This window comes from Mesocricetus auratus, unplaced genomic scaffold (assembly GCF_017639785.1).
Source record: "Mesocricetus auratus isolate SY011 unplaced genomic scaffold, BCM_Maur_2.0 Super-Scaffold_100676, whole genome shotgun sequence".
Lineage (NCBI taxonomy): Eukaryota > Metazoa > Chordata > Mammalia > Rodentia > Cricetidae > Mesocricetus > Mesocricetus auratus.
In genome coordinates this window covers 185,465,385-185,492,648 of record NW_024429266.1, presented here as the reverse complement: position 1 = coordinate 185,492,648, position 27,264 = coordinate 185,465,385, and the positions used below count along the sequence as shown (strand labels likewise).

The following is a 27,264-nucleotide window of genomic DNA, read 5'->3' as shown; positions in this document are numbered from 1 at the left end:
GGCACCTAGGGCGGCTTGTGAGCAGATGCAGGGGTGAGGAAGTGGTTTTTTTCCTGCGTGGCCAAGGGCCGCGAAGGACCAGCTGCTAGCCCTGCCCCTGGCCTGCAGCAGCACCAGCGGCTGGCCGCGCTGCCCAATGGCGCCCCCAAGAACACGAGGATTTTTGCACGAGGGTTATATTCTACCAGGCCCGAGAAGCAGCCCCCTCCTTTCAGCATCCACTCCTTCCTTCTCTTCCTCTCCACAGACGTGGTTCCGGGCCAGGAAAAAGCTCGAAAAGTTATCAGGAGCCTAAGATTCAGGGGCGTTATAACCTTTACCCCTGGGTATGCAAGGTTGCAATTTTCTCAAATAAGCCTTCCCTCTTTCTTCAGTTAAAGGGATCTGCTTCGAAGTTGTCTGAGTTCATCCACATGTCCAATCAATCTACCTTCTACCTCTGGATCGTGAATAGTGGGCACTTATTCCGATCACATTGCAAGCCGCCTAAGTCAGAGCCCCCCCCCCCCCCATGGCTACAGAACGTTAGAAAGGATAGAGAATCAATAGGAATCCGTGGGTTCTGTGGGTTCCCCTATCCGGGGCCCCTAGCATGCGGGCCTGGATAGAGAGAGAGGGCCTTAGAGAACTGGGGGGGGGGAGCGGGCGGGGGATCGTGTTTGAAGTTTGGTCGGGCCAGCTGCTGTGCTCCTTAATAACAAGAGGGAAAGGGGGAGGGAGGGAAGGGAAAGAGGGAGGGAGAAATTGAAAGGAGGGGAGGGACGCCAGGGGAGAGGAGGAAAGGGGAGGAGGAACCGGAGAGGGGGAGGAGATCTAACTGCCCTGCCAGCTTGCGTCACTGCCTCAGAGTGAGGAGAGCGAGCTGGGGAGAGCAAGGCAGTTCCGAGGGAAGGACCGGTGCGAGTCGGGCAGCCCTTGAGGCTGTGCTCGCCCACCTTCCTTCCACTCGTCCTCCTCCTCTCAAGCTCTCTCTCTCTCTCTCTCTCTCTCTCTCTCTCTCTCTCTCTCTCTCTCTCTCTCTCTCTCTCTCTCTCTCTCTCTCCAACTTTTCTCTCTCAAATCTCCTATTTAGCCAAAGGAAGGAGGTAAGGGGAGCTTCCCCCCCCTCCAAAAACTAATACAACTTTAACAGTCGTGACGAGTGGTCGCCGACTGGCCATGGAGCTGCTGTGCTGCGAGGTGGAGCCGGTCCGCAGGGCTGTGCCGGACCGCAACCTGCTGGAAGACCGCGTCCTGCAGAACCTGCTGACCATCGAGGAGCGCTACCTCCCGCAGTGCTCCTATTTCAAGTGCGTGCAGAAGGACATTCAGCCGTACATGCGCAGGATGGTGGCCACCTGGATGCTAGAGGTGGGTGCGCTGGTGACACTCTAAAGAAGAGACAGTCCTATCCGCTTTACCCCCCCAACACATAGGGACGCTAAAACTGTGAGAGGACTACCCCTGCGCTGGCCTACCTGGGCACCCGCACCCTTGAACGATATAGATTAAGTGGGGGAGGAAAACGTGGGTGAGGAGTCCGGGAGCGGGGGGGGGGTGGCATCCCGCGCGCGTGTGTCTGCATGTGGCTCCCTCGTCCCCCTATCCCCATCCTGACCTGTTTTGTGGAATCGCTGCTTTCTGTGAGACTCCCGAAGGTGTGGGGACGTGAAAATCCACACCAACAGTGAAAGACAGATGCCCCCCCCCGCAAGGCTGGGGCAAAGCCATCCTGGCCTCCGGTCCCCTGCGTGTGGTTGGGACTCCGCGTTGGCACTTTGGTGGGGGAGAAGGGGGGAGAGAAACGGGATTCAGGAGAGCCCCGGAAGTCACACTGGAAAAAAGCGTGCGTTTTAGGGAATCTGAAAGAACCGCTGCTGCTTTAGCCTTGCAGTATTTGCGGAGAGAGCAGGGTGCCCACGTATGCACGGCTCTGGACCTGCCGTGGTTTCGCCATGTTGCTTTGCAAACTCCAATTGCTAGGACTGGGAACATTCGCCGGCTCCCCCAAGCACCCCATGATCGTGGCCACCCTTTTTCTGATCGTGCCCTCTCTCCCAGCCCCCAGTTCACCAAGGTTACTTACAGTTTGACTGCTTCTTCAGCGCGCAGATTTGGGTGGGGTAGGAAACGAGGGAGGAGGTGTGTGTAGAGCGAGCTAGGGACACCCCCAAAGGAGAGATCAGAGTCCCGCGTGCCTCCTTGAGAGGGGTTCCCTGATTCCGTCTCCCTCAGCTCCCAGCTGGGTACAGCCTTCTTAGCTACTGCCCTTGTGGGCCGCGGCCGGACACTCCGCAAGTTTCCCCATCGGGATCCAGAGTCCCTGGGAAAGAGATACCGACCTTAATGACACCCAAAACCTCTGTTCCGGAGAGCCTGGAGCCTCTCTGGGGTTTTCAGGCCCAAAGGACGCTTCTAGGCTTTTTCCTCGATTTTTAATAATTTTTTTTGAAGCGGTCCCCCCTGCTCCGGCTCCAGCTGCGGCGGCAGCGGCGCGCTTCCTCCTCCTCCCTCCCCCTCTCTTCTCCACCCACCCCCTCAACAGCGGCCCCTGGGCGACCGAGACCACCCTGAACATTTTTTTCAATTGTCGGGAATGATAGAATAGGGTCTGGGGATCCGAATGAGACCAAAAAGTAGACCCTTGGAGCTTCCAGAATATTTTTATTGATTTTTTGAAAAGATGACGAAATCCAAAAAAGAGAGTGAGTGAGTTAGAGAGAGAAGTGAGGAGCCAGAGGGAGCGGCGGGCGGGCGGCTGCTGCTCTGGGCTTTGCCTTGGGCTGGGGGGTTGGGGGCTTTAGTTCGCCACCCCTTTTCAGCTCTGGGGAAATATCCGAGCCCCAAGGGCTCTTCCGATTTACCTCAGTGTTGTCACCCTGTTCTTATTGCCCTTTCTGTTCCCCTCCCCCTCTCCTCAAAAATTTTTTTTAATTCTTTTTTTTTTTTTTGGTCGCCACGGGTTATATGTTTTCATTCTTTTCAAAATGTTTCTGATGCTATTTTTTCACTGTCTTCTCCGACCCTGCCCCACTCTGGATGTAGGTCTGCGAGGAACAGAAGTGTGAAGAGGAAGTCTTTCCTTTGGCCATGAATTATCTGGACCGTTTCTTGGCTGGAGTCCCGACTCCTAAGACCCACCTTCAGCTCCTGGGTGCAGTGTGCATGTTCCTGGCCTCTAAGCTCAAAGAGACCATCCCGCTGACAGCCGAGAAGCTGTGTATTTACACTGACAACTCCGTGAAGCCCCAGGAGCTGCTGGTAATGCTGCCCTCCCTGCCCGACTCTGCCCTCTCCCATCACAATGTCTTCCAGCCAGCAGCCCCAGGGCGACTGTAGGATTCAGGATTTCCCAGGACCACTGCAGCCTTCACACTAAGCAGGTGTCTTCTCATGTCAGGGAATGAACAAAGTTCTCAGTCTCTCATGGAAGTTTGTGAGGGTAAAATCCAGTTGAAGACAGTTCAAGTGTGTGTGTGGGGGGGCGGTATAGAATATTTTAGTTAGTGATTTTTAATTAAGATCTACATTTCCACTGAACCTCGAGAACACAGCCTGATTTCTCACATGCTAGCCGGGTTGTGTCTCCTAAGAGCCTGGAGGTGTCACAGGTAATGTCTTATACATCAATAAAGTCTCATAATATCAACATACTAAGTATTGACATATCAACTTTTATGGGAAGACAACATTTGGCCTTCTATTGGTGGGATCGGAAGTATGAATTCTTAGCTCTAGAAGAGACTGTGACCTGGATACAGTTACCAGAGGGTCCTGTCTTGGCTCTCATTTTCCGCTAAAAAGGCTTTCCCGCCATATGTCCCATCCCGTCCCCCCCGCAGTGTTCCTTCGTAGAGCAGCTACACATCAGAAACCTTCAACTCTTCTGCAGCTTCTGGGGCCACCTTCAGTAGTTTGCACACCTTTCTCTTGCACTGGTAGGAGAGGACCACCCCCTCTGCCGGCTTCCTCCCCCCTTGCTGGCACAGCCCTGGCCTACACAAAATCTCCAAGGCTAAGACTGGCTTCTTGAACTGAGCCCTTTGTGAGGAGCCCCCTTCCTGGGCTTGTGCTGCCACCTAGTGGCAGACATGTGCAAGGTTGGGGGAGGACTTGCGGAGAATGCCGAGAGGGGCATGAATGACTTCACCTTTGAACCACTGCCAGATTTCAGCTGCTTCTGGTTTGGTCTGAGAGGCCCCTAAAGGTGCTTTCTTCTGGAAGATCTACTTCTCTTAATAATGATGCCAGCGGACGAGTTTGCGCTCACATAGTTTGCGCTCACATTGCCCTAGGAGAAGTAAGGGCTGGGATTCAAGCCACCTCTGGTTTTTTTCTAATCAAGCAGGGTTTCATCCCAACTTTCTGCAAAAAGCCAGGCCAGACTTGAAGGCTTATGAATTAAAAAAAAAGAAAGAAAGAAAGAAAAAGAAACAACAAAAAACCAGATTAGAGTTAGAGGCCCGCTTGTTTATCTCCCAAAACACATTTAAAAAATCTTCAATGTGGCTGATGTGCTGAGGATTTGTACTTTTAAGCACCCTAACTTTTCCAGGACCAGCGAAGCTAACTTAATTCTCTCTGAATAAAGTACGCCAACTTTCCACCTCCTATCCAGGGTCTGGAAGAGCCCTCCTATTATGGATGGAAAGAGCTCGCTCTAGGACACACCATAGCTAGTTAGTGCTTTGTAGCCTGCCCCTGAGCTTAGCAGAAGACTGGGGGGGGGGGGGGGGTTCCAGAGTCAAGCCATGGCCAGTCAGGCAGGATCTGCCTCTTGTGTTTCTGAAGGCTGATTGGTGGGAGACAACATCTTTTTTAATGCACCCCGTGTTCAGAAAACAAGAAAGGCAAAACAAAAGAAACAAGGCCTTACATAATTCAAGCTTGCCTGGAACTTTCCTTCCGCCTTGGAGAGGTGGAATCCCTGGCATGCACTCCTCAGGTATATAGATTCCTACGGTTTGATTTTATTTAGTCCAGTTCATCTGAGCCTGATTTCCCATATTCTTTCCCAAAAGGACAGACACAGGTTGTTTACTAGCGGCACTGCTTTGAGAGGTCCGTAAAAGAAAGTTTGCTCTGAAAGGGTTTCGGGACCCTGTTTAAGCACCCCTGCCAGGCCTCAGACTGCTCTATCTGCCACTCGAGTACAAAGGCCAGTGAAGAGGTGGGGGAAAGGGCTAAGTGTCATTTCCCCAAGACTTCTGCATGGTGTGTCAAAGGGGAAAGTGTCAGCAACAGAGGGAAAACAATACTTTCTCCCACAAGGAAAGGCCAGCTAATTGGTTGCCAATGAGTTGAGCCAAGGAAGCTTATTTTGTTCCGTATCTCCAAGCATCTTTTTTTTTCCCCGCCCATTAGTCCTATGATAGAGACGGATCCAGTAAATTATCGCCACAGTGCCACAATGACCTTGACTAGATAGATCTCGCTATAGGTCCAACTTTCTGGGTGGGCAAGCAACAGCATTTTGTGGTCATTGGGGTCCTGTGGGTGGGGATAGGAAGAAAACCAGAAGAAAGTCAGATCTTGGCAGTGGTTACCTGGCCTCTCATTATCCTCAGCGGGGCCTGACATTTTCGGCACAAGAAGAGCTGTCAGCCACTTCAAAGCGTGAGGGGCACGGTGACAAATGAGTCCCCCCCCCCTCCCGTGAGTGATCAGGATCTGACAGCTGAGCTTTAATGAGCATCATTAAAGCTGGTCTGGAACCCAGCCCCCAGCCCAAGCCTGGAGTCAGCCTGTGGGTTCTGAGTGCTCTGCCCTCTCCTCCCGCCCTTTGCAGGAGTGGGAGCTGGTCGTGCTGGGCAAACTGAAGTGGAACCTGGCTGCAGTCACCCCTCACGACTTCATTGAGCATATCCTGCGCAAGCTGCCCCAGCAGAAGGAGAAGCTGTCCCTGATTCGCAAGCATGCGCAGACCTTCATCGCGCTGTGTGCTACCGGTGAGAGGGGGCTCGCGGGCTTGCCCTAGGGACCGGTCCGGAGGAAGTGGGACCAACTTCTCTGCCCCTGTGGCTGTCTAGGCGAGGGGGCCTGAGTGAGCCAGTCTGGAGTTTCGTTTCTGGCTTGTTCGTGGCTCTTTATCGGAAACTGGAGTATTTTCTTTCTCTGCTTCACTCATAAATACTTTATGGGGGGACAGGTGTGGTAAGGGAAAAGAAATTAGTGCCTGCTAAAATATTGTTTATGATGTCTAAAGTGCTCTTTGAAGATTATATCTGCTGCTCACTGGTTGGGTTCAAATCTTTAATCTTTTGAGGAAAAGCACAGCTTGGAGATAAGCCCAAGAGGGAATTTAAGGAAGGTGGGGGCAAATATAGGTTAAAGGAACAACGACAAGATAAATATGCAGCCCGCCCTGATATGTGGGAAAGAATTCCTTTCACTGTAGTCCCTTTATTACCTTCTGGCTGCTCCCTGCTGATGGGAGAGTAACCCTTTGAGCAAAGATTGGTTTCTAAGCTCTGGAAAAATATTTTGATCCATAGCTGTTACTGGCCCACACCAGGGTAGAAGACCCTAGAACTGTGTTTCTCAATCCGTGGGTCTTGACCCCCACAGGGGTCACATCAGATATCCTGCATATCAGATATCCGTGTTATAATTCATAAAAGTAGCAAAATTACAGTTTGGGAGTAACAACGAAATAATTTTATGGTTGGGGGTTCCCACAACATGAGGAACTGTATTAAAGGGTCGTAGCATTAGGAAGGATGAGAACCTCTGCCCTAGAAGCTTGGGTGTCCAGGGGAGATGTGTCAAGAGTTCATCTCCTCAGGGTCAGAAGGTAAAGCAACTGAGTGGGGTGTGTCTCACGTCAACGGTTTGCTGGACTGTGCAGGTGTGGTGGGGAGTCTGGGAGGCATGTAACATTGTAATTCTTTGTAACACGTTAATTATGTGTTTGCATAACTGTTTGTGTATTGGACAATAGGGTCTGTGCTTCGTCCAAGTTAAAAGGTCAGTGTTCGAAGTTAAAAGGTCAGACGACTTTGCTACTTATCACTGAGTGACCTTGCACAGGCCAGTTTTACCTCTCTGAAGTTCAACTCCATCTGCAAAACAAGCCTTTGGATACATCATTTCTCTAGCCTTTGCAGCTGCATAGGAAAACTAAAAGCCACAGCAAGACATGCCCGGTGCTTTGCTATGAGATGCTGTACTAATTGTGAAAGGACTCTGGTGGGGAGCCCCAGTCTGAGACTTGAACTTCTCCACCCAAGGTGGACAAAACGACTTTTCCTGCTATAGGACACAGGCTCTGACTGGCTTGTTTGTGGGATTCCACCTCCCAGTTTTAGGGGTGTGTGTGTGTGTGTGTGTGTGTGCGTGTGCGTGTGTGTGTGTGCGCGCGTGCGTGTGTGTGTGTGTGTGTGTGTGCGCGCGCGTGTGTGTGTGCGCGTGCGTGCGTGTGTGTGTGTGTGTGTGTGTGTGTGTGTGTGTGTGTGCGCAGGTTTCCTGCCCTGGTTTGGTCCAGCCCTTGGGGACCCAGGCCTTATGGCATACGTGTCCCAGCTCCTTGTGGAATTCCATCAGTGTGGGGGTGCCCACAGAGGGCCCAGTCTTGGCTACCCTTTGGACAGCAGGCCTCCTGCTCCCTGCTCTTTACTTGCTGACTGGCCTGGGTTCTAGAGGTCAGTCCCACTGAAACAGGCCCTTTTGTCTCCTGGGAGCTCTGTCCCTTCCCTCTCTTGCCATGATTCTGTGAGGCAGAGGGGTGAAACAGTTTTATCTTTGACCCCAGCTGCCAATGGCGGAGTCCTGCTTTGACCTTGTATTTGACTAACCGGTCTTTGGGGGTCTGTTTACCACTTCTTTCTCTCTGATCTTGCACTGGGGTGAGTGGGCTCAGATAGATTCCCCCAATCCTGTATAGACCGCAGGCCCATTCTCTATTAGTGGGGATCCCATCCCCCACTCTTGGCCACCCTGTCCAGATCTTTGGGGCAGCTGCCAATTTTGGGGCCAAAACGGGGGAGCCTGGGATCCAGGGCCTGAGGACAGAGGCCCCCTGGGAGGCGGAGGCAGTCAGAAAGGCTGCCTTTTGGGGGCCTCGGCCTATCTTTAGCCAAGGAGTGGGAAGTATAGGGGAGAGTGTACCTCCAGTCAGGTTGGCACCATATTCCAAGTACTAAGCCTCAGGCCTCCTGGGTGTGGAAAGGGTAAGCCTGATCTTAGGGCCTGACCCTTCCTCACACCTGGTGCTCCTCCTGCCCTACCCTCCCTCCCCCCACCCCACAGCCTCAGCTACCTGGATATTCTACTCTGGAGCTGAGGAAGGCTTGCAGCCAGGGCCTTGGGGGTTCGCACTGGCAAGGGAAGGGGCAGGCAGTCCCTGAAGAGATGGTAGGTAGCCAGCCCTGGGGCGGTGTTGCTAGTTTATGGGAAAAGGCAATTGTGAAAGAGCTGCTGGCTGTGGCCCTGAGGGGGTGTGCTGAGCGTATGTGTGTGTGAAAGGGGAAGAGAGCTTGCCGAGGGAGGGAGAAGTGGCTGACCAGCAGTCGGCCTTTATGGGACTCTGGGTTAAGGTTGGTGGCAGGGCCTTCCTTGTTCAGCTTATAGTGGCTTCTGTGAGAGAGGTGGCCTGAGACTACCTGGTAGGGCTCTCCCAGTTGGCCTCTGTGGTGGAGGAGTTTGAGTGCGGTGGGAGGTCTTCATAACTCTTGCTCCTGACCAGAATTTGGGGCTCCAGGGAAGGCAGAAGTGGGCTCAGCTCTCCTGCACCTGAGTCTCCAGATCAGGAAAGGATAAGAAGGCCCTCCTGAGATGACCAACATCTCACCTGGGTACCAGTGACCTCATCATGCTTAGCACGTGACTACAGTGGCACTGAGTTTAAACTTGGTACAGGTACCCCCAGACACCCCGCAGACACCTCTTTTTGCACTGGGCCCGCCTGTGTCTGCTGTCCTGATTGCCTGTGGCCCCCACCTCCACCTCAAGGTGGAGTCCTCCTCTTTACCCAGTCTTCCCTTAGAGGTGTTCATTGGCTCCCAGCCCTGAGTTGTAGCCAGACTGGTGGCCCTGAAAAGTCTGGGGACTTGACTCTTGTTCTAGAATTGTAATCCAAGCCACTCTGGTGGCCAGGAAGGAAGAACGAAACCCACATTTCCACCCGGGGGGCCCTCTGAACTGCCCCCAGAGGGCAGTCATGGGGCTGAGAGGAGGAAGTAGCACCGAACTGCAGTTCTGCGAGTGATACTGGCTATCTCACATCCTCTCTGGCCACGAGATGAATGGACGCTCTTGTCCAGTCACAGCGGCCCTCTCTTCCCACCCAAGTTCATTCCTCAGAAGCAGTTATTGCCCTTGCGCCAAATTTGTACCTCCCTCACTACAGGTTGAGGAAGAGGAAGAAACAGAAAACAGACTTATTTTCTGGTATTTGCTGGTTCCTTCAGCCTCAAAACAAACACCCCCTCTAGTGGCGAACAAGAGTAAAGCAGCCCCTGGGAGGCTCTGTTAGCCAGCGCTACTCAGGCTCGCTCCTAATTTTACTCAGTGTTAAGCCCTGTGAGCAGGACCACACACAGCATCCCAGATTTAAACTCCATTAGCAGAGAACAGTTTGGCCCGTGGAATCTCATCAGAAAGTGCAGATTCCACATTGCTGGATATGGAGTGTTTCTCCTGATCCTTGCCCAGATTCGGGAGCCAATCCAGACACCCAGCTGCTACTATGGCAACCGTGGGATTTAGTACCACAGTCCCCAACTGACACTGCAGAGGTGGTGGACAAGTCTGTGGCCCATATAGCTGGGTTTCTGAGCAAGAACCCTTCTTCAGTCTTTATTTCATGGTGTAGGAGGTAACTTTGAGACCTGTTAAACCCAGACTGGATCGGGGTACAGAGGTGTCCCTAGTCAGATGCCCAGCACCCCTCCTGAGTGAGTGACAAGGAACAAATCAGTTGACACCCCAAGATTTCAGTTCACCTGGAATGTGTCCTTTGCCTCCTCCCTCCCACCAGGAGGGAGGGGGAGAGGCCTGGGACTCCCCACATGGGTGTTGCTTCTGAGCTCTAGGTGAATCACATCAAATATACGTGGACCCACAGAAGGATAACTACTGGCTTAACAGTCTCATAGGCAGTCCCACTGGTTCGAGGAGTAGAGGGGGAGGGTTAGGGGCGAGGGGGACTGACATCTGTCAATTGCAGTTTACCCTGAGCCAGCTTCTATTTGTGGGTGAGCAGCATAGGCTATCACAGTTAATCCTCACGATAGCACTCTGAAGAAGGCAAATTAATACTTCAACCTTTTTTTTTTCAAGACGGGGTTTCTCTTGGTAGCCCTGGCTGTCCTGGAACTTGTTCTGTAGATCAGGCTGGCCTTGAACTTTGAATTCCACCTCTTTTCTTAAGTGCGGAGAATAAAGGTGTATGCCACCACTACCGCTCTTACGTCAGAGAAGCTTCTTCTGAAGATATATGAAGCCAAGCATAGTGCACCATACTTGGTGTACTGCTGTGGAACAAATTAGCTACCCAGACACCGGGAACTGTGCTTCTTAGGAGCACCTGTTTTTCCACTGGGGCTGGAAGGCGGCTAAGTCGTGTGTGTTGGAGCTCACTATAGTCGGTCAGACTCTGCCCAAGGAGGACTCCTCAGAACTTTCTTAGGGAAAGGGAAAAGATTGAGTTTCCCCCCATAAAGGTCTTGTACCTGCACTCCAGGTCAAGCCACATATCCCTTGTGACTCCCCCCACTAACCTTGAGTTGGTTTTGTTAGCAGTGTGACTAGAAAGTTCTACAGGGCTGCTATGCATGCCTCCTGATCTGGAGCCTGCACACAAGAAAGGGAACATTGGGAACAATTCCCTGCCCCTGTCACTGCCAGGTGCTCTCACCCAGGGCCTCTATGGGCCTGGGGCCATGGGCTGGCTGCCTCTTCTGCGCTATGAATGTCACAAAGGGGCGCTAACAGGGTTATTGGACAGAGAAACAGTCCCCTGTGGCCCATATGGGAGAGACCTACAGCAGAGCTAAAGGCAAGGAGGTTGGCTTCGTCACACCAGTTAGGCAGATAAAGAAGATAGGCAGGGGTTGGTGACTAGCAGGAGTGGAGTGAAACCCCATAATATACGGCCCTCAAGGTGAAAATGGTGAAGGGACAAAAGCCAAGGAGAGAGACAGACAGACGGCCAGGCCTACCCTGTGTTCCTGGGCTTGAGCCCAGGTGGGAGGGGAAGCATGCGGGGTTCCCTGGTCTGTGGAGTGTCCAGGAACAGTAGAGATTCATTGCTGAGGCACTGTGCTCTCGTTGGAAAGGCTTCCCAGTGACACACTGCTGGAAGAGGCCGTGCATTCGGAGAAGGGAAGAGCCTACGTTGCTCTGAGCTCCTGTGTTCAGCACAGTGGCCTCATTACGATCTGAAGTGTGACTCATCTGTCCCTTATGCTCTGTCTTCTGTGCCCACTGGATTTGCTGGTGATTTGCAACAACTGGACATCATACACTGGAAAGTGAGCCCCATTTCACAACTGCCACTAGACTGAATGATGACAGTCACCTCTTTAGTTTGTGAGCCCAAGGCAGGGGCGAGGGCTAGAACAGCTTGACAATTCCCAGGTTCCCTTCCATGTAACAGGGTCTTAATAATAAAAGCCCAGAGTCAGATGTAGGGGGAAATGCTGAGAGATCAGAGAGCAAAACGTCAGCCACTTTACCTACTCAATTTCCCAGCTGAAAAGAGAGCAAGTTTCTGTTTCCTCCCACCCACATTCCTTTCTCTGCCTTCTCTTACTTCCTGTCTCCACCTCCCTAGTGCTTGGATTGAAGGCGGGCACCACCGTTGCCAGGTCTCTATAGTTAGCTAACTGCAGGCCCCACCCTCTGATCGTCAGACAGGCTTTATTCGTACAAACAAGGTATCTCCACACTTCCATGCATAACACGGATAGAATATGTTAGACATCACAGTCAGTGCACATATGTTAGCAGCTGACAGGCCCAGCAGTTACTGGGTCATAGTCCTGAAGCCCCTTGGAGAATCACTTAGTAGGAAATAAATTCAGGCTCCCGAGTTGCCCTTACTACCTAAGGTAACTCCTCTCTCGATACTCTTAGAAAATAAGAGTATGAGTGGAAAGCAATGTTAGTCTTTGGTATTTGATCTCTGTCCTAATGTTCTGAAGATCCTTAACATAGGGTTAGGAGTTGAGAATTAAGTGAATTTGAGCCAATTCACCTCATCTCCTACATTACTGCTTCTGTATTTAGCTTACATGCGCACATGTGTGAACACGCACACACACACCTAGGGTATTCTGCCTGCATGTATGTATGTGTGTGCACCTTGCACATGCCTGGTGCCTGTGGAGGTCAGAAGAGGACATCAGATCCCTCGGGACTGGAGCTGCAGGTGGTTCGTGTGGGTGCTGAAGTCGAACCTGGGTCCTCTGTGGGCTCAATAAACTGAGTAACTCTCCATCCCCTCCGTAGCGTTTCTTTATACTTAGCCAGAGACTAGGGCAAGAATCTGCTGGGGGTATCATCTTCATAAAAGTTCTCATGACCCCCCATCTCCTTGTACTTTTTCCTCCCTCCTTCAAACATTGAAAGGCCACAGTTATCCCACCGGTAGGGTAGGTAGAGTACTGACCTGAACAATTGCATGCCCCCTTGACTCGATATTCCACCATCACCCAAGGCAAAGAACAAGGTACCTGGCGTGTATTGACTTCTTGAATAATTGCCGGGCCTAGGCTACTCAGGACCCGGAGCCTTTGGTGACTTGCTATGTGCACTCAGACAACTGCCCTCCCTCACTTGCCTCTGTCTCTTTCAAGACTGAGAATACCAATAGTTGGCAAAAGAGCTTCCTGTCGAGGGGCAGAGTGGCTGTGGCGCCAGGGACCCTAGGGCCTTCCCACACCTTCTGATATGTGAGCATCTGCAGGCTGGCAAGCTCTGGGCCCCATTTTGCTTCTGGGCTTAACTCTCAGCCTCTCTGTCTTTACAGACTTCAAGTTTGCCATGTACCCACCATCAATGATTGCAACCGGAAGTGTGGGAGCAGCCATCTGTGGGCTTCAGCAGGATGAAGAAGAGAATACACTCACGTGTGATGCGCTGACCGAACTGCTGGCCAAGATCACCCACACTGATGTGGTAGGTACCGGCCCCCGTGGCTGAAACCAGATGCCTCTCCTCACCTTCCAGAAAAGGTGGTTTGTTTATGATGGTGGATCAAAGGTGTTTTATCCTGCCCTTGGTATTTGACTTTGAAGATCAGTTTTTAAGGTGGTGTAAGCTCCAGCAGAGTGATGCCTCCCCACCAAGGTGCGCTTCTTACTGACTGGGGGCTGGGCTCTGCTCATGCCAGGCATCACTACCACTGAGTGACGTTATCTCTTTTCTAAATTTTATTGAGAGACAATCTCACAAAGTTTCCCAGGATGGCCTTGAACTTGTGATTTTCCTGGCTCTGTCTCCCTGGTAGCTGCGATTACAGGTGTGCACCAATGCCTCCTGCTTCCTCTTGTGGGTTTGAAAGCCTGTGTGTGTCTTAAAATACAGGCTGATGGGTGGGGGAGGGCCGTTGACTGGTTTTCCTCTGTGGTGTGGGGTTCATGTCCATTTATGTACACGTTGTCAGCCCTCTGCTCTGCCATGGAGAGCCTCCAGTTCTGCTACGCCGCTCTGAGGCGGCCGGGCTGAAAGAGGGGACAGCTAAGGCTGGGCAGTGACTGCAGTGGAGGGCACAGACTCAAGAGGTGGCCTTGTGTGTATGATGCCAGGCTTTCCACCATCCTGTCTGAGACTCGCCTTTTGATCAAAGTTGTGATGGATGACAAGGCACCCAAAGATCAAGTACAATACATGAAACTATTATTAGCTGTAGACTTTTTCCATTCTGTGTGGATGGCCCCAAGTCTGCTGCCAGCTGCCAGGATTCAGAGTTCTTAAAACAAGAGAGGTTTTGAGACAGACCAGGATTCCATAGGTCCTGATTTCACTGGCCAGGACGTAACAGTTGGAGAGGGTTCCATCTGTGATGGCTCGCAGAGCCCAGATAGAGTTTCCTGCATTTCCCTAGGCAGCAGAGAGGGTAAGGGACACAACCTAGAGGCGGAACAGGTAGTAGCAGAGCTGCCACTTAATGCCTCTGGGCTCTGACTCCAGCCTGGAGACAATTCACCGCTGTGGCTCCTGGGAACTTGGTATTTGCAAAAGGCATTTGGTTGAAAGGCCAAGCAGAGAGAAGGGTATTGCTATATCTCAGGTCCTGGTGCTTCACCATGGAGAGGCTCGGGAATGAGAGTGCCCTGTGAAGGAATTTACTGGGTTCAAGGGTCATGTCATGTGATACACATGCCTGTGACTGGTGTCTCCCCCAAGTATGCTAAGCAGTGGCTATTCAGACTCAGGGAACTAAGGCCATTCATCAATTTACCTGTATTTGGCCCTGACCACTAGCTCAGAGAGGTGGCGGGCCTTGAAGAGCTTGATAGAACTAAGCCTGGGCTCGCCCCTCAACCAGTTTTTTTCATGGGCTATGTTAAATGTTGGTGCTAAAATGTCTGCTTCTCAGCAAGGGCTTCAAAATATAGATTGTAAAACGCCCCATCTCCTACCCAGCACAGTGTGAAGAACACATCTCTAATTCTCCAGGGGAAATGTGTGCATGCATGCTCGAGTGTGTGTGTGTGTGTGTGTGTCTGTCTGTCTGTGTCTGTGTCTGTGTGTGTGTGTGTCTGTGTGTGTGTGTGTGTGTCTGTGTCTGTGTGTAGAGTGTCACCCTTCTTTCCTTTCCCTAATGTTAAGGATCTCTTCATAGATAGGATGCTAGCTGATTGCAAACAAGCCTTTCTTCAACTTCTGAACTCACCCACACAAAATGCCCATGATAACAGTTAGACCCTCGGGTGTCACCACGTTTTTTTTTCAATAGTTATGGGCCTGCTCTGATTGGCTGACGTCCCCAGCAGGGCCCCAGGCTGTGCCTTCCTCTCCTTTGCCCCAGTCTTTACTGTTACATAGGGACAGAAACTGCTCGTGTGGTCTACCACTGAGACTGTCTGTCTGTGCCCTGATTTACATGACTACACCCCAGTCTGTCATTCATGCTAGAGATGCCACCTTCCCCTCTCAGTCTGCTGCCAGGCCGAGATAAATAGAACTGGGCTCTCATCAGCTACAGCTGTTGATTCAGTATTTTATTTCTTTTAAGAAAATTTTCAATTACCTGTGCATGTGTGCGTGCGTGCGTGCGTGCGTGTGTGTGTGTGTGTGTGTGTGTGTGTGTGTGTGTGTGTGTGTGTGTAACGCATGCCACAACTTGCATGTGGAGGTCCTAGAACAACCTGCAATGGCAGTTGGCTCTTCCTTGTGGGTCCTGGGAATTGAACTTGGGTCAGCAAGCTTGGTGGTAGGTAACATTACCCACTGAGCCATCCCACTGTCCATGGTACTTCATTTCTGCAAGGAGCCAGTGTTTTGTCTTAATTTGGGGTGCAGGTCCCTGCTTGATTCTCACAGTGGGCCCAAGAATAGACTCTGCAGTATTAAAATCCAAGCATGGACATATAGGAACTAACAAAATCAACCTCACCTATCCAGGTAAATGACTGGTGCCTCGGTAAGGTCCACGCATGCCATTGCCCCCTTCCCCCTCCCCCACCGAAGCTCACTCATCTGCTTCCCAGAATTGTTTTCAGTGGAAAGGTATGGTGTGCCTGCAGCTTCCCAGGGGCCGTATGTCCTTCCCTCCATCAGCACGTGCTCTCTGAAGAGCTCAGTTCCAGAGTGAATGCACTGGTGTTTGGAGGGAGAGTTCTGCTTTCATGACCTCTGTTCACCATTTTGTGAATGAAGAAGTGGTGTGTTTGGATCACTCCTCCCCATTGATTTCTGGAAGCACTCAGAATGCCCAGTTGTTGCAGACTGCTGCATTAGAAAGTGGAAATGGGCGAGGCCAAGTCCCTAGGCACCATGCTGGGATAACATGGGGATTAATCAACAAACATGAAGTAGGGCTGAGATGATCTAATGGTTAAGCGCACTGACTGCTCTTCTAGGGCACCCGGATTTGATTCCCAGCTCCCACGTGACAGCTCACAAGGACTTGTAACTCACACATGTGGCGCATAGACACATATGCAGGCAAAACTCTGACACATGTAAAATAGACTAATCAAAATTTTAAAAAGAAAAGTAAAGCATGGAGCATCTTCACAAGATCCTGGATTAACAAATGCTAACATGTACTGAACTTTAAATGAGGCAGGACATTTCTTTAAATGAAAGAACACATGAAGCTGATTGTAGTTTGAGCACTTTGTAAAACATGTCCTGGGACTAGAGAAGCAAAATGTGATATGACTGAGTAATGGAATGTTGTATAGCCTTTCAGAAGAAACGTCACCAAGGGGTTACGGAAGCTTAAGCCATTGTGCTAAGTAAGATAAGCCAGACACAGGTTATATATGCAGCAGCCGGAGAGATCAAATACACAGAAACAGAAAGTGTAATTGAGGTTCCCAGGACATGGGAGGAGGAGAGAAAGGGAAGTCAATGGTAAATGCATGTAGACTGTAGACGGAGCATCCTGGGCATAACACACAGTGTTAATGTGCATAGCACTGCAATCCACTAAAAATGGTTAATTTTATCTCACAATATCTTATCCACATATACATATATGGATATGTATACACATGGATATATACATATATGCATTATGTATACATATATGTGGATATATGTATACAAATACATATGAAACATCCTGGACCACCCCCGTGAAATGTATTGGGCTGTCCCTTGTGACATATAGCTGACCGGAGTTCCTGAGTTCGCCTTGTTCTTTACAATCTATTCAGACCCACCAGTTCTGCTCTTACTTTGAGAGATATCTCATGGATGGTCTGAGATCAAGGTTTGAAAGTAGGTCCTCTTGACTCGTCTGCCACCACTGAACTACATTCCATGCCTCACTGGCAGCAGAAAGCTGGGGTTGCAGGGACCCACGCGGCTCTGAGAAAGTGGGTCTTTGTTTTTCCATCTCGTTGCCAAAATAAACCGGAAGGCTTCATTCCAAAGAGAAATCTGAGTGAGGAGACTGACAGTGTTACAGGGAGGAAAGTTTAAGAGGGTGTATTTTTGGTACTTTTTACTTCCAGCAAGAAGTTAAGAGTTGCTAAAAACAGACGCTAGCCAGGAAGGCACCCTGGCTCTCAGGGAACGTCCACCCACCTAGGCTTCTGTTGCCAAGGGTGAGTTTGCGAGCAGGGACCGACCATCCCAGGCCCCTGCAGAATTGGGTTCCTTTTTGGTCTCCTCCACAATGTTAACACGCTTTGGTTTGGCATTTACCTCACTGTTAAGCTGGCTATAGGGCCTTTTGAATAAGACCCAACTAGCTTGGCTTTTTATCCCAAGCCTCTGGCAATCATCGGGCTGGAGAGAGGGAGGGAAGGAGGAAGGAAGGAGGGAAGGACAAAGGGCAGGTAGAGGGGTCTCAAGTGCGGCTCTTTTCATTCATTCAGGGTTTTTGGAATATCTACCTGTCTGTCTATATGTATGCAATTAAACATTAGCTATATGTCAGAAGACTTATCTTAGTGCAAGCCATTTAATCTGCACTCTCAATCACACACTTATCGAATTACGGCGGGTATGAGGATCCGTGGTAGAATGTTTGCCTAACATTTGCAAGGCTCTGGATTCAATCTCCAACATTTCCAGAAAGGAAAAAAGAATTGAATTGAGGCTTCCATCCATGCTCTAAAGATATCAGGAAGTTTCTAGAAGATATTTAAAAGAACAAATGCAAGCTCTAGTCATACGGCTTGTTCTACTTGGGTTACATCAGAACTCCTCGCCATGTTCTCAAGAACTGCCCAGAGTAGATTCTAGAATATTCCTCCTTTAGGGTCATCTTGGCATTTTATGATACTGCTTGTCAATGAGTAGTTATAAAACCAATAGTGTTCTGTAGGGTCCCTAGCATCTCTTCTGTTCCCCCTTAGCTTAAGATTTGCTGTATCTCAAGCCGTCTCTGAGACCCTTGCCATCTTCAGTGGGCTTTCTAGGGTCAGGGATTCTGGGAAGCACGAAGGCTGACTGGGGCGGAGGAGGTGGGCTAGAGCTGGGGGCTGCCTCCCTCCTCATTTCTCGTCAGCCTCATTTGGTATGCAAGGAAACGAGCCAAACAGCCTGTGAAGAAAGGAAGAATGAGATAGTTTCCTAAGTTGTCTCTGCCTGAGTTGGCCGCGGGTCTGGGGCTCATTCAGCCCTTTGTCCCCCTGTTGAGTGCAGTGCGTGTGTAGTGACAATGGATTGATGCAGTTATGCTGAGGGCTAATGGTTGGAGTTCCGTGGGCCCATTCATGGAGGCGGTGGAGGGGGCAGGGCAGGGAGCTCGAGCCAGCAAGTGGAGGAAGTCGGGGGCTGAGTAACAAGCTGGAGATCACAGCCGCTGCTGTCAGGGCTCTGAGGATGGGGGCCAGAGCAGTGCGGGGAGGGGGCCATCATCAGAGGAGTTGGAGGGGTGCCCGACCTCCAGCGCAGTGGAGTGCCACCTGTCCGACTGACAGACTAGCATTATAGCTTCCCTTTTAATCAGCTTAATTTGGGGCATCTTAACACAATGCCTGCTGCTTTGGGAGGCTGCCACAAAGCAGAGGTCCTGGAGGTCCTGCTTGTCACAGGGATGCAGCATCTTTTCATTAGAGACACTGTTGTCATCACCCCTGCACACACACACACACACAGATACACTACACACACAGACACAGATACACTACACACACAGACACAGATACATAGACATACACAGCCACACACAGTGACACACACAGACACACATACAGAGACATACACACATTCACACACAGAGAGAGACTCATAGACATATAGACTAACACACACAGACACACTTGCACACTCACAGACACTTTACACACACACAGAGACACTCACATACAAACACACACACACATTCACACACACAGAGAGACACTCACAGACATACACACTCATACACACACTTGGCCTGGCTCTTCCTCTCCAGAGAATCTCTGTCCATTATGCCCCTTCTTTACATCCTGAAAGAGGAAGAGAACTTAGAGAAAGTTCTCAGATTGTCTACCTGTGTGGATTTTCTGCTGTCATTCAGGGACAAGCCGCTCACAATCCCCAGCTCCAGTTTGGTCTCTGAAGAGTGGCTGGTACTCTGGTCATTTATTAAGATACATTTGTAAGTCCTTTCCATTTGGAATTGCTCTGAACTCCACACAAGCTGTGTGACTGGGCCGGAGTAGGGCTCTTCGGTCTTCTAAGTCACCACCCACCCTCACCCCTGCAGCCTATATGCTGCTCGTTGTAGATCGCGACTCCCCTGCAGTGGTGTCTTCTTTGCTTGCTGCCAGCTCAGACAGAGTTCCTTTGCCCCGCTGGGTCCTAGAAGGACTCCTACAAAGTTGAGGGAGGGTGTTACTATACTGGGATTGATTGATGTCGGAAGGAACGGTGCAGCTCTCTCCACCTGCAGGAAGTCCACCTGCAGGAAGTGGTATGCTTTCCATGGTTCATGCAGGACAGGCTCATGCCTTTGAGACTTCCACCTGCTTGAGCCGGGACCGAGGGGCCCAAGTTAAAAGTAGAACTGATAGCAGACAACTTGTGGGGAGGTGGGTACTGAAGGATGGTCAAGTGGAGGCCTCAGATGTGTTGGGCAGTCTACTGTGTGAGCGGCAGGGGGTGAGTTCCAGCCATTTTTTCCTCAGCTAACTAGCTACATTAGTTTTTGTTCTCTTCTCTAAGTGAGAGGCACCAATGGTCAGGGGTCATCCGGAGTCGGTAATGACTTGGCTTTAAATTAACATTGGAAAGAAGAGTGTGCATTTTCTATAAAAATCTTTGAATCTTCCTCTGTTGCTTAGAAGAGCCTGTGAGCCTGCCCTGGCTGGAACGTATGTCACATCGAGCTTGCATCATTTTGAGCTCTTGGCTCTGAAAGTCTGGTAGAAATGACTGCCAGATGTCCTGTCTTCCCTGTAGGGGTTTCTCAGAACCGTCCCATTAAAGTCTTGGGCAGCTAGAAGAGAAGGCTTACTAGTAGGAAGGGTAGGGACACTGCAGATCCTAAAGCCAAGCCTTAAGCTCTCTGTCCGCTGATCTCCTCAGAGGACCATCTGGCCTGACTCACACACGGGTACCATGGAAATGTACATTGGCCATGACGGTGGGGTAGATGTGCCAACCCAGATGATCTTGCCCACAGATCAGGATGAGAGATGTTCGCTCCTTGGCATACGAGCCCCTCATTTGGCATTGTTGAAATCGTCTTGATGACCCTGGAGTCACTATCTTTAGGGCCAGGACCGCGACACAGCCTTATCTTAAGTAATTGCTAATCCATACCTTCCTTTGAAGAAATCTAAGATTGGCATGTTTGTGTACCTGTAGTCCTGGCTACTCAGGGCACTGAGGCAGGAGGATCACTTGATTAAAGCCCAAAGGATTCTTTCAGGTTCCAAGACAGACAGAGTCTTTGCCACACACAGATAATGAACAGTGATCACTTATTGATCTGCTCTTTAGCACTTCAGTTCTTGTAGATGAGGAAACAGATGACTAATGGAGCCACGCCCTGCCAGTGTGCAGTGAGCAGCAAACACCACCCTTCTTTTCCCATCATTCTTAGTTTTGGGGGAACATTTCCCCTCTGACCTTTGCCCTTGGTCTGCTGTCACTCCACATCTTCAAGCTATAGTTTGAAACATGGAGCCGATGAGAGATGGGAGGGAATGGAAACTTCGCTCCTTGGTAGTTTGTGCCAACTTTATTTTAGGTCTTTGGAAAATAAATATAATGCCTTTGTGCTTGGAAAAATAGCAACCTCTAGGTGGTAATATCTGTACAGTGAAATAAACAGAGGGGCCATGTGTATTACGCTGTGGGCAGGCAGGGGGAGAGTCAATTTAGCACAGTTTCTGTATGCAATAGGCCATTTCGCAGTATAGGGAGGCAGACCCAGGAGGCTCAGGTGAAAAATCCTTACCAAGAGCAGTTTCCTTAGCCTGCCCCTGCCCCCCCATTCTTCTAGCCTGATCCATTGTTCCATCTCAGTGACAATGTGACTTGCCCTCGCATTCCATGTCTCCCAGCTAATAGACACTTCTGCCTGGGGCAACTCGCTCTGGATTTTCCCTACCAAATATAGACTATTAAAGGCAACAGTGCAAATTCTTGCTTATTCCCAAATTGGACAAGATCGAGTGTCCTGAGGTTTGTAAACATTCTGCATTGTGTTTTTGTGAAAAAGAACTTCAAGGCTGGTAAATGGGCAGAAAACACTGGGATTTTTAGTTTCGGACACTTTATACAATTAAGCAACCCCCTTGCTACCTATTCATTGGCTGCTGACTTGGCTAACAGTATGACACCTTTTAGGAACCAAATCCCTCTGTGCCACCTCCTATCTTTCTGAGACAGAAAACCTACGATTGACCCCTTGATGTCCTGGCAAGGCTCTTGTTTGTTTGTTTTGTTTTTTGTTTTGCTGGATCACCTTCTGGTCAATAGGTTTTAGAATAGGAAGTGCCTGGGCTTCAGCTGAAATGTGAGTTCCTATTGGCTCCATCTGGGATGGACTTCTAGCTGGCTGCCGGTCCACGGACCCCACTTTATGTACTGAGCTTCTGTGGCACCTGAGAGTGTCTCTCCTTTTCCTTCATGCTAAGTGTGCGGTGATGTGAGCCTGAAAGCGGCTGTCTCTGGGAGATGTTTTGTGCCAGTGTATTTGCTAATAGCTGCGGTCTGGACCTCCCCCCACCTCTAGGATTGTCTCAAAGCCTGCCAGGAGCAAATTGAAGCGGTGCTGCTCAACAGCCTGCAGCAGTTTCGTCAAGAGCAGCACAATGGATCCAAGTCTGTGGAAGATCTGGACCAAGCCACCACCCCCACAGATGTTCGGGATGTTGACCTGTGAGGAGGATGCCGTTCAGGCCCGCAAGAGAGAGGCATATTCATCTGCTCGCTCCTTCTCTCTATAGTCATGTTTTGTTCTTTGTGTTTTAGGGTGAAACTTTAAACAAAAAAATCTGCCCCCACCTAGATCATATTTAAAGGTCTTTTAGAAGTGAGAGGAAAAGGCCCTATGGTTGAAACCCATGTGGTACCTGTTCAAAGTACAGCATGAGGGGATCCCTGGTTTGTGAGAACAGTTGTTGTTTGACGATGTAAAAGTCATGGTGAGATGCTTACAGGAGAACGTGCAGACTAGTTTGAGATTATGTACACCTGCAATATGGGAACAAATTTGTGGACACTGTCTTTTGTGCTTGTGAACTAGTCCATATGCCCCTTTTAGTAGAATTGCAAGGAGCCGTGGATGCCAGGAAGGCATGATTAGATTGCAAAGTGGCAAACCCAAGAAGGGATCAAAAGCAAGAAGGGACAGGCTGGGGAGGTTGCACAGAACCACCTGTCCACATGACTGAACCATTTTGGATGTAAGAAGCGCCTTGGTGCCTCACCGAGTGTTACCCAGACCTAGCATGGTGGGGTCTCTACATTGCATACTCTCGCTGTCTACAGTAGCTGCTATCTAAGGGATGTGTCTTTTGCCAGTAGGACATAGGTGATTGGCTTCTAAGTCTCATATTTGGTGAGTTTGTGCTTCTTCCTCTAAACATGGTTCATTGTGGATGTATCCTACTGTTATCTAATGGAGGGAATTAGCTATGGGCCCTGACCAAACCCATCTAAATGGGGGTAGATGGAATCTGAAACAAAGCTTTTTTATGTAACAGAAGAGGGCAAGGTGATCTTTAATCCCTTATTAGGAAACAACAACTTAATCTTTGGTGCTGATTGGCATTTCTGGTCCACAGTTTGACATTGCTATAAACCATTCCATTAGAAAAGCACTTTGAAAAATTGTTCCAGTGGGGTGGGAGGGGGTGGGGACCTAGATGGGATGGTTTATGCAATCATGTTGAGTACTCCTTCCTGCTTTGCCCCCTCTCCTTCCCAACCCTTCCTGTTACTGTTCATTTCTGGAGTCCGATGTTCTGGTACCCAACTCTGGTGTCCCTACAAGGACTAACAGATCCATCCACTGACATTCCTATCCCAGCCTAAAGACAAAGGTCCTAAACCATTCTGATGGCATAGAAGGATTGAATTCCGTCTGTAGTTTTCTCCTTTGGACGTGGAAAGAAACATCAGGGCGCGGCATTTTGCTCCCTTTTCCGTTTTTGGTTTTTTACCCCATTTGTTTGTTTGTTAATTTTACAGCAAAGTTGTATTCATTGTACTTGAATTTTTCCTCTCCCACTTCTTTGAGGCAGTCAGTAAACAGAAGTTGGAGCCACAGCTGTTAATTGACAGATAATGAAGCTATTTGTTAAAATATTTGCCTTTTTTTTTTTAAGAGAAAAGATCAGAACGGGGATGGTTCGAAGAATTAATTTCACACACAGGTTCTGCCTTGTGTCATTGTGTGAGGGTTGAAGACAGAGAAACATCTAGGATCTCTTATTTTCTTTTGTTCTGTTTTTTATTATTATTTTTCGCTGCTAAGCTGAGATCATTCATCCCTATTCACATTAACAGTACCTAGCTGTAATGTTTCACGGTGTGCTGCTATTTTAGAAACATTGTTATAATATATTATTTTACTGCTTAAATTTCAAGTCCCGAAGTAGGTGGTTGAGATGAGTTCTTTGTACTGGAAAGCTTTTCCTTGGTTCGTTTTCTTCTGGTAGCATATTGATGAGTTATACTTCATCTTTTTTGGTTCCTTTTCTTTCATGGTTCTTTTTTTCTTCCCTCCTCTGATCACATTCTTCAAAGAGAGTATTATTTACCTCAGGTTTACTGGACAAAATCAATAATGATAACAATGTACGTTTTTGTTTTCATGATACCTCATAGCTACACAGTTTCTGTTTGGAAGGCCGCTACCAGGAGGCACAGAGCAGAGGGCAGGCAGAAGCTCGGCATCCTCCTAGGTGGAAAGCAGAAGGGATCTGACCCCAGGGTCTCAGGTCCAGGGATCTTTCCTGTCTCAAAGGTCACCAGGCTCCCCTTTGACTCAGGCTCCCTGCTCATGGTAAAAGAACACGCTGAAGGGAGGCCTCCTTTGAACAAGGCAGATGCTCAGCAAACACAGGCAGTGAAGTAGCCAAGCCTGATTTGCATGCAGTCACCAGAATCAACAATCAAGAATTTCGGCTGATTGTTAGGAGACACACCCACATCTTACATCCCGTCAGAAACGGGACTTCTTTCTAGGGCCCCTTCACCATGAAAGTTGACCAGTTTACTTCTTGACACCGACACCCCAACTTAGGACGGTCTTCAAAGTCTTCCTAGGACTGAGTCTGCAGCACTCCCGTCCTCCGCCGTGGCAGGCAAGTGCTGTGTAAGGGACAGGGTGTCTGTGGGTGGCATTGAGTGGCTTCAGGGTTTGAATCCCATTGAGTGGGCTACATAGGAAGCACAGGTTGAATGAGTTTGGGATGCATGTTGAACGGGAGTGAGAGGCCATTCCTCTGGTCTCGAGTGTATTTAGGAAGGATCAGGACTCGGAGTAAAAGTTAGCATGACCCTAAAATTCTAGGGAGTTTATGGTGGAACCGTGGGTGATGAGTTCGGGAAGTAGAGAGGGAAAAGGAGAAGCCTGCCGTTAGCCGGTGCCAATCCACACTGCACAGCCCACTCCCCTGATCTTTAAGAACCTGGCAGACAAGGTCTCTTTAGTTCTTGGGCAACTGGGGTGCCTGGTGAGTCACACAAGGCACATGAGACCTTGGAGGTTAACAGGAACACGGAAGAAGAAGGCTGCTGCCTGCCTCTCCAGTCCTCTGACCTGGGGTGGAGAGAGGAGACACCTTCTGTCTGCCATCCTCTGAGCCTGTGTGATGAGGTGTGCACTGTGGTGGCTACGCCTGCTCTTTGCTTATGCAAGGGAAGGGAGCCTGGATTCTTTGGTGGCCGATACCCTCTGCTTAGATTTGGATCTCCTTGGTAGTATTTTTGTCCCAGAGGGGTATAAGTCACCCCGTGGATTTCAGCTTGTCCCCTCCCCCCCCCCATCCCCTTCACATCCTACAAAAGGGATTGCAGACTCTGGTCTTTTTCTGCCTTTGTTAATGAGCTCTTGTTTTTGTTTTTGTTTTCTTTTGTCATCATTGTTTGTTCTTTCTCCATCTGTGGGGGCTAGGTTGTTCCCCACGCCTGCCAAATTTTGGTCCTTCCCTGTTTTGACCAAATCGTAGGGGGAAGGAAACCCAAGTATGCCAAAAATAATATGCTAAGCATTAGGAGATTCCTAACAGTCCCCTAATAGCCAGGCAGCCTGTGAGAGGACAAAGGCTGACCATCCACCTGTGCGGAGTAGCTAGCTCCTTCTAGAAGGGATAGCGTTTAGAAGTTGCTTCGGTTTGAACCGTCCCCAGGACGCCACAGAAGAGCAGGGCACATCTTGGAGGCAGCTAGCATAAGGTATGTGCCTACCAAGACAGACTCCTAGCAGCTACGCAGGCTGGGGGGTATATGTAGCTGTCTGGGATCCCCTCCTGTTGCTAGCAGGATAAGTGACCCCTCAGAGGGAGCTTAATAGTTTTCTTATAGTCTAGTTCTTTGGGGACCTACCAATCTGTGCCTTGAGAACTGTAGGACCAAGACTAAGATTGAATGGCTTTCACAAAGAGGGCAGGTGAGCTTTCTCTATGTGGGTGGGCTATGGGGACAGGACTGGGAGGATCACACTTGTACCTTATGTCCTGTAAATACTGATTTTCTGGTTCCAGAGGGTATACTGGTGGCGTGGAAACTGGAGGTAGCAGTAAGAAGCCTAAGCAAGCCAGTTGACTTTTAAGCCCAAAGGATCCTCTTTGCCTATCTTAGACAGTCAAACCTTGGGAATAGCTTTAAAAGGGAAATGAATACCAAGTCAGTGAAGTCCCCTTAAGTCAGCAAGGCCCTCCATAGGTACACGTTGCACACACGCTTTCATGGGTGCAGACTCTGGGTGGTTGTCAACAGCTGCAGCTCTCTCATCCCTTTGTATGAAATCAGGTAGGGAGACCCAGGAGGTGTTGTGACTCCTGTACCCCGCGTGGCCTTTGATGACTCTAGAGTCTAAACAGAAGAGGCGCGTGAGCCAGAACCTGTGCCATTCTGCATTTAAACTTGGCTGGGCCATCAGACCCATTCTTGGCTCCAGTTTGAAGAAGCCATCAACACATACACTTGATGGAGTTGCAGGCCCATCACTGCCTGCAGCCCACTTGTGGGGGAGAAGTGCCTTACTGACCGTAGCCGTTACAGTAGCCACTTGATTTCAACAGGTGCCTATCTTTGACAAAAAAAGGAAGAAAAAAAAAAAAAGAAAACCTTAAACAGTTCTCCTAAGTTTCATTGGCTGTCATTTTCATGCTGATCATCTTGTATGTCCCCAGCAAGTCACCAGGCCATTGAATTGTCTCCATTATTATCCTTCTGCCGTGTACCTCAGATCTATCATTTACGATCTCTTGTCTCGGATTGTTTTCTCTCTTTCTTTTTCTTTTTTAATTTGCTTTAAGAGTGTGATACCATATAAAATCAATGTTATTCTCTCACCGTGTACTCTATAACAGGTGTGGGTGGTTTTTAGAGTTGGGATACTAGAAGATGCTAAAGTAGCATGATCAGGGTGAACAACAACAAAAGAGGTCTTTAGGAAATCCGGGGGGAAACACATTGTATTGACTATGACAGTGATGTCACATAGTCAGCTGTTAAGTTTTGACGTGATCTTAAAAGGATAACATGTTCTGACCAGTTTGAAGTCGGATTTGAGGATGGAGTTGTAAGTGGTTTTGAATGCAATTAGGTTATGCTATTTGGACAATAAACTCACCTTGACCTAAAATGTCTGGCCTTTGTTGACTTATTCCTAGACTGGTGGTCTTCAGACTGGAATACACCTGTCCTGAGACAGAACTCTGTTAGCAATAGTTGGTAACCGTATAAAATACAAATCATAAGCAGAAGAGAAACCATGTCTATGCCTTCACAATTCCGGGAATTGTTGATTTCCCCCTTTGAACCTTGAATATAGCCCAGTCTCTTTATGAGATGGCTGAGTCAATCATGCTATGACTGACCTTCCATGACAACCCCTGACTTTTGCCAAATTCTCATCGTCTTGGCTATGAGTGCCTCATAGGGTGGGTGCCGGAAATCCAGTGCCATCTCTAGATTCTGGGGTGTCTCCAAGGATGCCCAGCCTCAGCCAGGTGGCTTCTGCCTCAGGTTCCTAGAAGTTCCCATATA

At 49.4% G+C, this 27,264-nt stretch overlaps 1 protein-coding gene across 1 annotated transcript; it reads left to right on the top strand.

The window, feature by feature from the left end:
- The first annotated feature begins 840 nt into the window (after window positions 1-840).
- Ccnd2 (cyclin D2) lies at window positions 841-26,860 on the top strand. The gene is made up of 5 exons (XM_005084071.4): window positions 841-1,350; window positions 3,025-3,240; window positions 5,768-5,927; window positions 12,950-13,098; window positions 21,776-26,860. Exons 1-5 carry the CDS (start codon window positions 1,159-1,161, stop codon window positions 21,923-21,925), a joined length of 867 nt encoding a protein of 288 aa, XP_005084128.1. The 5' UTR covers window positions 841-1,158; the 3' UTR covers window positions 21,926-26,860.
- The last annotated feature ends 404 nt before the right edge of the window (window positions 26,861-27,264 follow it).